This window comes from Hyaena hyaena, unplaced genomic scaffold (assembly GCF_003009895.1).
Source record: "Hyaena hyaena isolate Hyena2069 unplaced genomic scaffold, ASM300989v1 scaffold_263, whole genome shotgun sequence".
Classification (NCBI taxonomy): Eukaryota; Metazoa; Chordata; class Mammalia; order Carnivora; family Hyaenidae; genus Hyaena; species Hyaena hyaena.
This window is the reverse complement of record NW_024080897.1, coordinates 1,131,897-1,146,875: the sequence shown is the minus strand read 5'-3', so window position 1 is coordinate 1,146,875 and position 14,979 is coordinate 1,131,897. Positions and strand designations below refer to the sequence as shown.

Genomic DNA, 14,979 nt, shown 5'->3' with positions numbered 1-14,979 from the left:
GTTGGTGTTAAATTTGAGCTCCAGCTATAGCCTTGACCACCACAGACAGGAGCCTTTTTGCCAACAGTGACTTTATAATGCCAAATGCCTTCTTGCTTTGTGAGCATTACTCAGATTCCTTCCTTATCAAATGAAAATGGCGAGGTTCTGGAGATTTCTGGTTACTGATTACTTTTTTTTTTTTTTTAATTTATTTTTTTAATGTTTTTATTTTTAGGAGAGAGAGAGAGACAGCGCGAACAGGGGAGGGTCAGAGAGAGAGGGAGTCACAGACTGAAACAGGCTCCAGGCTCTGAGCTGCCAGTCAGCACAGAGCCCGACGCGGGGCTCGAACCCACGAACCGTGAGATCATGACCCAAGCGAAAGTCGGATGCTTAACCGACTAAGCCACCCAGGCGCCCCACTGGTTACTGATTACTAACGGGCCCAGCATGCCATGTACTTATACTGCCACCTTGTGGGGGTTAATGGAATAGAAGCTTAAAACCAAGGGTCATGTAAACTTGAAAACCTCTCATACTGACTGTTCTGTTAACTATATTCTTTTAACATTAGTGGGCGCCAAGAAGTTTTCATTTCAAAAGGATGCCTTGTCGCGTTGGTGGTATAGTGGTTAGCATAGCTGCCTTCCAAAAGGATGCCTTGTCATTTCTGTGACTTAAATTCTGCGGGTGTCTAGAACTGGGTTCATATGCAGATCTGGTAAGAGAACAGGTCTTCGGAAAGACAGCTAAACCCCAAAGAAATATAGTTGAGGGGCGCCTGGATGGCTCAGTCGGTTGAGCATCCAACTTTTGATTTTGGTTCAGGTCATGATCTCACAGTTTGTAAGATCGAGCCCCAGGTCGGTTGGGCTCTGCGCTGACTGTGTGGAGCCTGCTTGGGATTTTCTGTCCCCTGTCTCTCTGCCTCTCCCTGCTTGCTCTCTGTCTCAAAGGAAATAAACATTAACACACACACACACACACACACACACACACACACACACACTCTGAGTGAAGAGGACTCCAGGACATGGTATCTTCAAATAGGAAGGGGAGAGATGCGGGTTATGTTCACATATCAGTGAACATTACAGAATTTTCTTTTTGAGGTAATTTGTGTTTATTGAAATGTGCCTTATTTTGTGAACTTTAATTTGTAGGCATCAGAAACCCCAACCCTACAAGGCCTTTCCTTCACTGTCAGACCCGGGGAATTGTTAGCTGTGGTCGGACCTGTGGGAGCAGGAAAGGTAAGTCCTTCTGTCTTTATGCGGCTCGCTGCCACGTCCCGTGTGAAGTTCTTGGGGCTGGGCTGTGTGCAACCCAAGTGTGAAATGGGTGCATCCGGAATGGCGTTTCTCAAAACGTGTTCCACGGAACATTCATTTTGCAAGAAGGTCGCATGGCCACATCGATTTGGATCGTGCGCATTGCGTTTTACTTGGTGCTTCAAGTTGCACAGTTTGGAAGCGCTTTTCTGGAAGTTGGAGGTCTCCGTGAAGGAAATTCTCTACGTGACTGCGATTTGGGATTGAATGACTGAGAAAATGGGACTTCTTTTTGTCAGAGCAGATTCTCCAGGAAGTCTGGAGGTTGTAAAGGCTCTTCTGGGAAGCTTTAAACATTTCCTTATGCGGCTTACCCAGTCACGTCAGCGCACAGGGGTGGATGTGCAGCCACGCGCGTGGTACCACGCTCAGAGCAAAAGTCGCAGATGTCGGAAGCCTGGGGTTGTTTTGTCATTCTAGAAGCACCCGTGTCCTGGGACGGGTACGCAAAATGATGATTTCAGCTCAGAGTTCCGAGCACGCTGCTAGTGGTAGTGGTACGTACGGATGCACCACGGCCGTATGTTGTGAAAGACTTGAAGGAGGTGTGCATGTGCACTTAGCCCTGTGCGTCTGAAACACCAGAGCAGGGAGCACTACGTGTCTAAACAATAGAGCCATCATTCACCATGGCTTTTTGCTCTTTGGAAACCTGACTCCCTTCAGAGTCCCTTTCATCGGATAGATTGTTTACACGCAGCTCTTCAGGACCGAGGATAGCGGGGCGCAGGAGCATCTGTGTGACACCACAGACAGAGGACGTGTGTACCGTGCCAGCCCCCTCTGTTGGGAATGCCCTCCAAGCACAGCATTTCACCTGGGGGTGGGGGGGGACGCTCCTGGGCAGAGCAGGCTGGTGTCCTCCGTTTCATTAGCATTCAAACTCTTGAAAAAATTTTTTTAAAGATACTTATTTTTGAGACAGTGCAAGTTGGGGAGGGACCGAGAGAGAGGGGAACAGAGGATCTGAAGCCGGCTCTGCGCTGACAGGCGGACAGCAGTGAGCCGGACGCGGGGCTCGAACTCACGACCTGAGCCGAAGTCGGACACTCAACCGACGGAGCCGCCCTGGCGCTCCCTGAGTGTTCACGTTTTTTATTGTACCTTCCAGGGCCGTATTTGATTCTGTTTTAAGAGGAAGAGCTCTGATGTGTACCGAGCCCCTGGAGCGGTGGGCGGCGGGGGGGGGGGGGGGTAGAGGGAGGGGGAAGTTGTCCTGTCCCAGCGCTGCTGGCCCACCTGTGCTGGTTTCCTGTCTGTTCCAGTCGTCGCTGTTGAGTGCCTTGCTGGGGGAGCTGCCCCGGGACCGGGGGCTGGTCAGCGTGCACGGAAGAGTCGCCTATGTTTCCCAGCAGCCCTGGGTGTTCTCAGGAACTGTGAGGAGTAACATTTTATTTGGGAAGAAGTATGAAAAGGAACGATACGAGAAAGTCATAAAGGCTTGTGCTTTGAGAAAGGTAAGGACTTTTGACTTACCCGTGCTTGAATTTCAGATATAACCGTATTGGTGGAGATGACAAGATGGAGTTCCTTTTCTTTCTTCTTCCTTTTTTTTTTTGTTTTGGAAAGCTCTGTGGACACGATTTAGTGCTTCAAGCTGTGGGCAGAGGCACCACGCGAAACGGCACACAGGCGCTGCTGTTTTGATGCTGATGTGACGAGGGTCACAGGATGCTGCTTTTGCTTTGGGAAGTTTTATTCACTTTTCACTTTTTAGGTGGACAGTTACAGAAAAAAGCAGAGAGAGGAGTGTCATGAGCCCTCGGGCACCCCTCCCCCAGCTTTAACCGTGCTCTGCTGGGGGAGGGTTGGTGAGGCTGCACCGTTTCCCCTGCCCTCTGCCAGCCTCACCCACACCCCGAATCATTCTGATGCAGAACGTAGGCCTCCTATAGTTCCATCTGCAAATGCTTCCTTCGTTATCTCTAAAAGGTAAAAAAAAAAAAAAAAAGTCCTTTGAAAAGAAACCACGTTATCATCCTTGAAAAATGACCACAGTTCCTTAACAGCAGCAGTGTGCGTCTACACGTCCATTTCCCTCATTGTCCCGGCAGGAAATGTGCTCAGCCATTGGCTTGAGTCAGACCCCACGTACGCTCTGTACCTGCTTTTGGCGGATTCGTCTCCTGGGTCCCTTTTGGTCTCTGGGTTTCCCCTCCGCTTGCTTTTCAACCTGTGATTTATTATTTAAAGAAAAGGCAGTGCTTTCAAATTTCTTTTGAATACGACATCATTGTTTTGGCAGAAGATGGCAAGATTAAATGTTGAATAGTACTTGGGATTTAAATAAAATTGATGAATGAATGGTAAAAGCTGAACTTAGTTGATAGGAGAATATAATTTAGCAAAAAGGGGAAAAAAAGGTCCATACTGATAAATGCTATGTGACTCCCTTTGAGTTATAAAAATCAGTGGATAATAGTGTTAAAGGGCTCTCCCTGGGGTCTGCTCGATGGGGACTGGACATCTGACTGTTCTTTTATACTGTGTGGAAAAGGCCGGGACAGACTTTTTTTTTAAAGGTATAGAATTGAAGGTCCCCAGTCAGTGTTGTGAGGAAATAGTAATTTTGCTTGAACAATGGCTCGCACATCATAGATTTTATCAGGTGAGTAGCATTTTATGATGTGGACAAAACATAATTGCTTGTTTAATGGGCTTCTCTTTCTTTCCCCTGGGTCATTGTAAATGAGAGACTGTGTGTTTTCAGAAATGACATCAGGTTAGTAGTAGTGAGCAAGATTTTTGTTAAATGGTATACACCGTGTAAGGAGAGGGGGAAAGCAATTTCAAGGCAGTAGTGATAACTCCCGTTTATTCAGCGTCCATGTGCTAATCACTCTTCTGCCTGTCACAGGAGCACACACACACGCACACACGGGCATCTGAGCTTTCAATCTTTTACCAGTGCCCTTGACGGCACACACCACCCTCTTTTTATAGTTGCTAGAACTGAGGCTTAAAGGGGTGAAACAATTCACCTAAACGTTTGCGGCTCAAGTTCAGATTTTGCGTGACACCAGATTCCATGCTTCACGGGGCTGTGAAGCATTCCATGCTCCCAAAGGAGGGAGTTTATAAGGAAGAGTGATTTTAAAGTTGGGAAATTGAGGTGGAGTCCAGTAGTGACACCGGCGAGGAGCCAAACACCGCGAGACGCCGTGGCCCCGCCAACCCCCCCCCCCCCCCCCCCGCGCAAGCTGGGTGGGCGACTGTGGACATCGGCTCTCCAGGGACGGAGTCGTGGATGCATTTAGAAGGATGGGGATGATACAGCAGTTAAAACCTAGAGCTGGATGCGAGGATGTCAAGTTGGAGGATGCACCAGGCGTTTACACAGAGTAGCAACAGTTGTTCAGAAATAGTGGGGGCATTTCTCAGGCAGACATCGTCATCGAGTACTTGTGGATGTGGCGTTCGATGCCACAAGGGGGAGTCTCCTTGACGCCATGAGTCCCGGGGTCGAGTGGACAAAGAGGCCACCGTGTGGCCCACGTACCTTCACGTTGTGCATGTCTGAAGATTACAACCCCGACTGGATTCCCAGGGGCTGAAGCTTCCCTTTCTCATATTTACACCTCTCTGCCTTTTCAGGTCGTAAACTACTAGGTAACCTTGTTCAACATGATGACCTTTTATTTAATTTTAATTTTTATTTATTTATTTGAGAGAGAGAGGGTGCGAGTTACTGAAGGGGAGAGGGAGAGGGAAAGAGGAGCGGGGCTCACTCGGGCTCCAGCTCCCCCAAAGCAGAGTTCATGCTCACCCGATGTGGGGCTCGAACCCAGGACCCGTGAGATCATGATGTGAGCTGAAGTCAGGTGTTTAGCCGATTGAGCCACCTAGGCGCCCAGCGTAACTACCCTTTACATGATTTAAATAGGGGTGGCTGTGAGTGTCCAGGAAGAAGAATTGTTAAGGGTAATAGAAGAGTTTTGAAATTTCTCTATGGCCAAGTACATTCAGACAGATACGTCTGTGCCCAAATCAGGAACAGGATTTTCACAAAAGATAGGAAAGAAAAAGTTTTTGCCTTAACTTGCCTGAGAAATTGTATTCCGTTGCCACAGAAAAGAGGGAAATTGAACTTATTTTTAGCCCAAATAGATGTCACTTATTAAATAATGAATAAATTATGTGATTTTTTTTTTTAATGTAAAAAAATTGGGCAACTGAGGGAGGTGGACTGTGGAGCAGGCAGTAAACAGACCACAGGCATTTTCTCTTTACCTTCTTCAACTCCCGATGCCCAGAGCGAGCTCCGAAGAGCCAGGCCCGTGTTTGGCTGTTTCTTTGCACGACCTTGCACTTCTGGTGATGGCTCGGCCCTGCCTTTCTACTTCCGCACGTTCGAGCGTCTCTGGAGAAAAGCTCGCGTTGGGACAGTGGCTGCCGTTCAGCGTTTCCCCCCCGGGACCGATGCCTTTGCCACAGCCGCATGGGCCGCCTAGACCAGTGTGTGGGCTGCCCTCTGGGGCACACGACTCTGGCGGGAAGGGACCCTTCAGGCTGGCTGCGCCGCGGTTCTTGTGTTCATGGCTCCGTGCCAGCACACTGGACGGTCCCCTGTTCTGCATGGCTCGGGGATGTGGCGTCAGGGCCCCTTGCGCTTATTCCCTCCTGGACACAAAAGGAGGCCCCGCATGGAGCTGTAGTGAAGGGTGGAGTGCTGGTCACTTTGGACACGTCCTGTTCACTGTCTGGGCTTCTCCTGTCGGCTGCAAGTGAGGGCAGTGGGTCAGAGGCTTTCCACGAGGTTTCCTGCAGTTCTGAAATGCCATCTGTGACCCTGTTTAGTGATTGGTAAGGGCTTTAGGAAACCACAGAACTGCCCGATGAGTTATAAGAGCTTTTGCTAATCACCTCTTGGAACCCATGTGTCACCGGATGGGCGTAAGGTGGCTGCGGAGGGTTGCGGCGTCCTGGAATTATGTGCCTGTAGATACAGAAACTGCGTGTGAGGTAGAAAGGCTTTGGCCTTTGGAGAGAGACTGTCTTGAGACTTAGCTTGGGGTGGTAGTCTGTTTCCTTTTTAAATGATGGGCGTAGGGGACTTTTGTCAAGACTAAGGGCAGTAGCTGTAAAATGCAGACATGCGGGGTTTTGATAAATGGTAGCGATTGTTACAATTAGAGCCCTTTTCTCTACGTGCATGTATGCATATAAATATAATAAAGATTTCTCCTTACAGCCTCCCCTAAATCCTGGAGGGAAAACAAAACAAAAAAGGGCAACATTTCTCATGGTACATTTATGTTATTAACAGCTAGATGTGTTACACTAGACCTAATTGAAGTTAACTTAAGTTGCAGAGCAGATAACATTTCTGAAATAAAATAGGGGGAAGTAATCACATTTAGCAACATCCATTTAGGCTGATGGCATATTCAGAGTGACATTGTAGCAGATTACAGAATATAGTTTAGGAAACAGCTGGTTAAGTCCAAGGCCCTGGAGGCAGACAGTTGGGGAGTGAGTCTCAGTCTCTATTTACCAGCTGTGCACAGTTTCTTCGTCTGTGAAATGGAGATGATCAACCTTATAAGGTGTCTTTTAGGATGAAATGCAATAATGGTCTTAAAGCACCTGATCGCCAGGGACATAACACACATTCTATAAATGTTGGAATAGTGTTGAAGAGATACTGGCTCTTAATTATAAGAGCAGCCAATTTGGGGTAGAATCACCTTCATAAAATGGGACATGTTAGAGAGAAGTATTTGAGTATATCACTTCCGTTGCTTGAGTTGATATTTAGGTGCTCTAACATAGTCCGTTACATAAACCACCAATAAAAATATTGTAACATAAGAGAAGCAGCATACCGCGTGACATTTGTCTGGCTATTATCCTTTACCCCTGGAAGACTTTTTAGCATTTTTAGGTAATACATACTTGAAGGTATAGTATTGATAAATTCAAGTTTAATATTTTCTCACATAGCTCACTCGAATTTACAAGCCCTTCTGGGGTGCTTTCAGTTTCTTCTCCTGTTTACTACATTTCTGCCGACTTGGACATTTTCTTTTCCGATAACATTGACGGTTGTACAATAATTAGTGTTCTATCTTTAGTTTTTTCATCTCTCACTTGGGATAACTTTTACTCACCTATGACATAGGAAATTAATGAGTACGAAAGGGATCTATGAGGCTAATCAAAATATGGAGACTAAGTTTATCGCTGCTTCTGTGTGTATAGAAATAGAAGGCTTCAAGTCTTAATTTTGATTTTTTAAGTACACTTTTTATTTTAAATGTACTTAAAAAATGTTCATTTTTGAGAGAGAGAGAGCACAATGAGGGAAGAGGCAGAGAGAGAGGGGGAGACAGTCTGAAGGAGGCTTGGAGCTGTCAGCACAGAGCCCGACGTGGGGCTCAAACTCATGAACTGTGAGATCATGACCTGAGCCGAAATCAGATGCTCAACCGACTGAGCCACCCAGGCGTGCCTTAAATATACTTTTAAAATATACTTTTCAGTAACCACTTGGGGCAGCATGATGAAGAAGTAAGAATAAAAGGTTATGATTAGAGATGGGTTTGGTTCTGATTCCATCTGTTCCATTTAATAGCGGGCAGTCCTCAGACTGTTATGTAACTTCGGTTTCCCCCTCTGTGAAACGGGGCTAATACTTTGAAGCTTGTGAGGATTAGAGATAATCATTATCGGGCATCCGGGCACCGGGCTTGGTGCATACATCTTACCCTCTGGGAGCTGGGGAGGTAAGCTGTGTGTGCGTGTACAAATTATGAAGCAGAATAAGGTGGGCCCTTCTTGAGAAATTGAAGTCTTGGGAATGTAGTAGAAAAAGGGATGACATCTGAGTCGGAAGCTCAGGGATGGTTGGGGAGCTGACTGGCTGTTATAGGAAGGCCCGTCAGGGGAGAAAAGTTAGGAACAAAGGCTCAGGCTGCTTGCCTTGGGATCTGGCCCTTCTTTGCCCCCGGGCCTCACATCGGGCTCTCCTAAACTATCAACATCTGCTCAGTGGTATTCCTACTGAAGTCTCCACCATTGCCAAAGGGCACTTGAAACAGGTTTTGGGTTTGGTGACATCAAACCAGAATCGCTATTTCTTGGCTTTCCTCTAGTTTTGTGTGTCTGCTTTTTAGCGAAAACCGTTATAGATGAAGAGCTGGTTAAACGTAACTGTGATGTAGCTAACATTGGAAGACCTTCTTCCCACTGGGAGAATTTGTAATATGCTCAATTCACGCTTTTCCCCTTTAACTGAACCAGAAAATTGTGGTTTGAAAATTAGCCTGACTCAAACCTTACTTCATATTCTATGAAATGTTGTCCCCAGATGCCCCCCAACCCCCATCTGATGCTTGTCCCTAAATAGTTTGCAGAGTCAATAACACACTCAAAGCCCCACTACTGGGCTTAGAGAGCGTCTGTTCCATATTCCCTCACTCTGCTAAGTGAGAGGGTGGATTTTAAGTGCCTTCTCTAGAAAATGGCTAAGATTGCCTGCCACAGCCTGGTGCTATTTTGAGAAGGAAAGCACAACAATATAAAATCAAGGCATAAGAAACTAAGAACACTTGGCAAGGACTGTCAAAGTGACTTAGAGGCTGAGTAAATAGTGTGTGTGGGGGTGGAGGGCTGGGAGCCTCTCAGAATGGCCCATTGTTTTTAATGGAAGCCAAAGGAAGCCATGGTGTTGACTTCTGAGCTCAGCGAAGAAATACTGTGAAACAGTGGATTTTCATGACTGAGCAGTTGCTGCCTTTCATTTACCGCAACCCAGTTGGGCTTTGGGCATGCAGGGAATTCTGGGGGTCTGTGCGCTGTCAGGGAACAGGTTAGGATGGAGATGCTCTCTCTCCCTTCTCTTTTTGGTGGTGTGCTTGGCATGCTGTGATTCACACTGAATGGGGTCCTGCTGTTGGTTTGATCAGAAAATGGTATCAGCCATGAATAGCAAGTCATGATTGCTTTGTGTCTTCTTCCTTCGTATGGGTGTTCATGTTTTGGATTGTCACAGCATCCTCGAGCTTAGCCTTTCTTGACTCTCCAGCGCATTTTGTAGACGAGGAAAAAGAGGCTTAGGGAGATCAATGGACTTGCTTGTCGTGGACATTCCAGTGTGCCCCCTGTTTCCTCCCCAGATTTGCCAGTTAGAGACAGAGATGAGGGTTTATCCATAGAAAGTGTTGCCGTGTGTCCTTGGTCTGTGCTGGAGAGGTACGGTAGGTAACCACCAAGTTCCCTGCGCCCCCCACTCTGCTTGTCGATGCCGGGACCTGCCTATTGACAGTTACAGGCCATCTAAATAAAGGTTTCTAATACAATACAAAGTAATTTAAGCCTGACTGTTAACCTGTCCTGTAGGGGATGTTCTTGTTACTCCCTTTGTTCCCCAGGGACTATGACTTGTCCATTTATTTCTTAAATAATATTCAGATATAACTTGATTCTCAGATCTTCACATAAAAGCGTATTCTTCTTAGCTTTGGGTTTCACCTGGCTCATGTGGGACCAGCATCTGTTTAATCCAACTGATCAGCTCGGTGTCCCTTGAACACACTGTTACTTCCCTTTTGTTTTGCCTTTCCAGACTACTCTTCTCGTGTCTCGTGCAGATCTCAGATCTTGTCGATCACTCTATCACCGTGCCTTAGATGTGAAGATATGGAGGGCGCCTGGGTGGCTCAGTTGGTTAAGTGTCCGACTCTTGGTTTTGGCTCAGGTCACGATCTCACGGTTTGTGAGACTGAGCTCTGTGCTGTAAGCATTTTTAAAATGAATAAGCCTAAAAAATGAAAGGGCCTTGGTTGTTCAGTCAGTTAAGTGTCCAACTTCAGCTCAGGTCGTGATCTCATGGTTCATGGGTTCAAGCCCTGTATTGGGCTCCGCACTGATCGCGGGAAGCTTGGTTGGGATTCTTTCTCCCTCTCCCTCTCTGTCCCTCCCCCACTTATGGTCTCTTTCTCTTTCTCTCTCTGTCTCTCTCTGTCTCTGTCTCTCTCAAAATAAATAAACTTAAGTAAGTAAGTGAAGACAAGGGTCAGGTGTTAACCTTTCTCTGAGGGTGGGAAGCCAAGGTTGAGATCAGCAGACTGTCTGGTTAAGACACACTTGTTCTTTTAGCGGCATCTGGGTGGCTCAGTCGATTTAAGTGTCTGACTTTGGTTCAGATCATGATCCAGTGGTTTGTGAGTTCAAGCCCCATGTCAGGTTCTATGCTGACAGCTCAGAGCCTGGAGCCTGCTTCAGATTCTGTGTCTCCCTCTTTCTCTGCTCCTCCCCTGCTTGTACTCTGTCTCTCTCAAAAATAAATAAACATTAAAAAAAAAAAAAAGACACACTTGTTCTCTGATACAGTAAGTCCCGTGATTTTGCATGTCACGTGTGTGCCTCCAGCTTGCACCAATAGCCCTTGGCCACAGCCTCCAGACTTGCACGTCTGGCTGCAACCTGATGCTCTCCGTAGGCATCTTGGCTTGCCCATAACCATGATCTCAACTTGCATCCACTGTCTTCCCCGGCTCAGTAACAGGGACGTGGCTCTTCCCCGTCCTCACGCGGAAGACTGTACATCGCTTCTCTTCCACCACCACAACCCCCGCCCCCCGCAGATGTTACACGCTCAGCCTTTGACATCTGTCCGGAACCTGACCACTGCTCTCCATTTCTACTGCGCCCACTCTGGTTGCAGCCACAGGCTTCTCCTACCCCTCCTCTTGCAGTGGCCTTCTGATGTGTGCCCTGCCTTCACACGATGCCCCCACCAGCTTTTCCTCAGAGAGGCGAGAGGGGGTTCTCAGACACCTAAGGCCAGGTCACGTCCTCCTCCCCATTTCACGGGGAGTGAAACATGCCCCCCCTTCTTACCTCTGCCCTCGCTCTCCCCATTCTTTGCTGGCCTCCCTGCTAGTCCTCGGATACCCATCTGCCCCATGGCCTTTGCACTCACTCATCCCTGCACGGGGAATGCTTTTTAGTCTATGCAGATGCACCTGTATGTCTGTGGAAGCCCCTTCCCGACCCCCACGTAGGATGCACTTCCCCTGCCCCTCCCTCCCCTGAGCCGCCTTCCTTTTTTCTTCTTAGTACTTAAGACTTGCACTCATGCTAGTTTTTCATATTGTCAGTCTCCCTCCGCGGAAACTCAAGGGACTGGCTTCCTACTACTAAATTCATTGTGCCCAGAACAATGCCAGACATATATGTAGTCGCTATTCAATAAGATATCTGTTAAAATGGTGAAATGCATAAATACTGTGGGGAAAAGCTGCCGAATGAAAACAAAAAGCCCTGAGATTTTTGGAAAGGTTCAAGGTTACAATTTAGGCTCCTTGAAGTATTATCCACTGCAATTGATCCCATACGTGTATGAGGAACCGGTGCTGAAAGCCTAGGCTGACAGGAGAACACTTTTACATCTTTTTTTTTTCCCTTCTTTTTTTGGTCCCCGTGCAGGATTTGCAGCTTTTGGAGGACGGAGATCTGACCGTGATAGGCGATCGGGGAGCCACCCTGAGCGGGGGCCAGAAGGCCCGGATCAACCTCGCAAGGTAATCGCTGTTGGTTGCTCTTCCACGCATGCTCCCTGGGGCGGCTCATCCGAGATCACCTGTGGCTGCATGGCGGGGGTGAGGTGGGGTGGGGGGGATGCCGTGGGAAGCACCAGTCACATGTTATTACGGCAGCTGTCGATGTGAACGTGACCCGGGTTGTTGCTGAGTGTCATCAGGGCTCGGAGAGGAGATGGGGGCGGGGTGGGGGGTGTGGAGCGTTCTCCCGCCTGACGTGGCTCTGTGTTTTCTAGAGCAGTGTATCAGGATGCGGACATCTACCTCCTGGACGATCCTCTGAGCGCCGTGGATGCGGAAGTGGGCAGGCACCTGTTTGAGCTGTGAGTTTGCCTGTGCTGGTCATTTCTGCTTTGTGAGAACCCTGCAGGGTTTGGGGGAGAGAGCCCGGAGAAGCCGTGAGACTCTGCTGCTTCTGCTCTGGGGGCCGTCTTTCTTCTCCCTTCCCTCCATAGAAGATCCATTTTAGAGACACTTTTAGGGGAAAACGGGAAGATTCGATGGTGCCTACTGTGCCGGGGGTGGGGCAGCGAGTGGAGAACAGCTTTAGGGGGTTAGGAAGTAGATGGCACGGTTTCCCTTGCTACTTGCAGCTGATAAACAAGACATCGTTGGTGGAATAAGAAGGGTGGTGGACAGTTTTTTTTTTTTTTTAATATTTTTTACTTATATCTAGGAGATAGAGAGAGAGACAGCGTGAGCAGGGGAGGGTCAGAGAGAGAGGGAGATACAGACTCTGAAATTGGCTCCAGGCTCCGAGCTGGCAGTCAGCACAGAGCCCGACGCGGGGCTCGAACCCACGAACCGCGAGATCGTGACCTAAGCGAAAGTCGGACGCTTAACCGACTAAGCCACCCAGGCGCCCCGACAGTTTTCTAAATCGAAGACCGGGACTTGGTGTTGTGGCACTTGGCCGCCAGGTTCTTTTCCTTCGTCACTTTTGTTGACGGCACATTAGAAGTGCAGTTTGCTGGTCTGTGCTAATTATCCTGTAGGTTAGGAAATACTTGGGAAAGTCTAGAATAATTTAAGAATGGCTGATTCCATATCACAGTATGCTTTCAAAAATTGAGAGTCGCTGCACGGAATCTTAAATTAATAGGTAAGGCCCCCAAAAGTAGGGGTAGCTTGAATTTGAAACTAGATTATCTAGAATCTAGCTTATCTCCTGGCTCTCACTTTGTGTTTTGGGAATTGGTTTTCATTGGCTCTTGCTTAGTCACGAAAACACTGCTGTTCATGCTGGAACCTAACGTTCGTGACTGTGGCTTCGTGTAGAGTGTGTCCTGACTGGCGGACACGGGAGCATCGTGAATTCGCTCTTGCCAAAACGGCAGCCACATCTTCCCCACAGTTCACCTCACTGTTGTTCACCTTGTTAAAGTCAGCGAGCGCTTCCAAGCGCCTTTCCCGAAGCCCTCATGTGTGCACTCAGGTAGATGTTCTTGCAAATGATGTTGCACAAAACCTCTCCACTTACAGAGGAGGGCTTAAACGACAGAGGTGCATTTTCTCACAATCTTGGAGGCTGAAGGTCCAGACTGGGCCGGCCGCCCCTTGGTTTCTCCTGAGACCTTGCTCCGTGGCTGGCCAATGGCCGCCTTCTCGCTGTGTCCTCCCGTGGCCTTCCCTCTGCGCACGTGCACCTACGGTGTCTTTCTCCTTATGTCCCGATCTCTTCTAAGGACACCAGTGAGATTGGATAAGGACCCATCATCGAGGCCTCGTTTTAACTTCATTACCCCTTGATGGGCCTGTCACCAAAATTCTCAAGTATTGGGGGGAGGGATTAGGGCATCAACATGTAAATTTTGGAGAGGACACAGTTCATGTACAACAAGTCCCAAGTAGCCAAGTAAAGAGATTCTCGCAGAGATGGCGGTGCGAGGCAGCTCTGGGTTCTGGATCCGAGGAGCAGGGACCCAGTGTCCCCTTAGTGTGGGTTCCTCACGTTTCTCCCCCGGAGCGTGTAGGTACCGAGCGTTTAGTTTTGGGATGCTGACACGTTCTGGAGGTGGGGGTGGTGATGCTTGCACAACAGTGTGGCTGTACCTCACGCCGCTGAGCTCGGTGCTGAAAAATGGTTAAAACGGGAGTTATTCTGGGACGCCTGGGTGGCTTAGTCGGTTAAGCGTCCGACTTTCGCTCAGGTCATGATCTCGCGGTTCGTGGGTTCGAGCCCCGCGTCGGGCTCTGTGCTGACTGCCAGCTCAGAGCCTGGAGCCTGTTTCAGTCTGTGACTCCCTCTCTCTCTGACCCTCCCCTGCTCACGCTGTCTCTCTCTCTCTCCTAGAAATAAATAAAACATTAAAAAAAATTAAAAAAAAAAACCAAAACGGGAGATCTTCTATCTAATTTACTGTAATTCAAGAAAAGAACGCACAGCAGCAGTGAAATCTCTGAACGCAGAGAGCCGAGCAGCTGACACCTGCCGTGGCCTCCAGCTCTTTGTTCCGAGACCTATTTTCCCATCCCTCCCTGATCGTGACTGGATGAATTTTCCCTTAGGAAAGTGCCCTGTGGCTTGTTACTGAGTTGGGTGACACAGATTCCAGCCCTCCCTCAGCGGCATCATGAGTAGCCCTGCCTCTCTGTCCCCAGGGCCCCCCACCCCCAGCTCACAAATGTGTCTCCCCCGACCTGGGGATGGGGGGGGTTATGCACAAGCTCTCTATGGCTATAAGAACAGTTTCCGCCGGCCATTGAGTCTGTGTCACTTGGGAGGAGAGAAGGTGGCCTTCTAACTGCCAAGTATCAGTGTGCTTATCACAGAAGCTCTCCCAAGTTCTTCTCTGAACGCAGGAGGTGTTTATAAAGTCCTCTCGCACCTTTTGGGTTTAATGGCTTTGGATATACACTTGATAGAAGCAAGCTTGTTAAAATTGTTGTTTGCTAATCAGAACCACGTTCTTCGGGGAAACTTAGGGCAGGGAGCACGAATGCAATTTAGGAAATCACTCAGCAGCAGCTGGAGAATGTTCTCAACGAGCTAGAAAATTGGACTAAACAATATACTATGAAAGATGGCGGTTGTGTCGACGCTCAGAGATGTGAAGTGTTTTGTATTAAAAGTGAATGAGTTACACTTCTACTTGCCATTAGCGGTTTACTTCAGTCGTGAA

General features: G+C 48.2%; 1 protein-coding gene across 1 annotated transcript in view; it reads left to right on the top strand.

Annotated features, from left to right (window-relative positions):
• ABCC4 (ATP binding cassette subfamily C member 4) overlaps positions 1-14,979 on the top strand; it is a 259,478-nt gene that overhangs the window by 100,525 nt on the left and 143,974 nt on the right. Inside the window, exons 10-13 of the mRNA XM_039245707.1 lie at positions 1,146-1,235; positions 2,579-2,770; positions 11,745-11,839; positions 12,094-12,180. Of these exons, the coding sequence (XP_039101638.1) occupies positions 1,146-1,235; positions 2,579-2,770; positions 11,745-11,839; positions 12,094-12,180 (464 nt within the window). The remainder of the gene's footprint in view (positions 1-1,145; positions 1,236-2,578; positions 2,771-11,744; positions 11,840-12,093; positions 12,181-14,979) is intronic.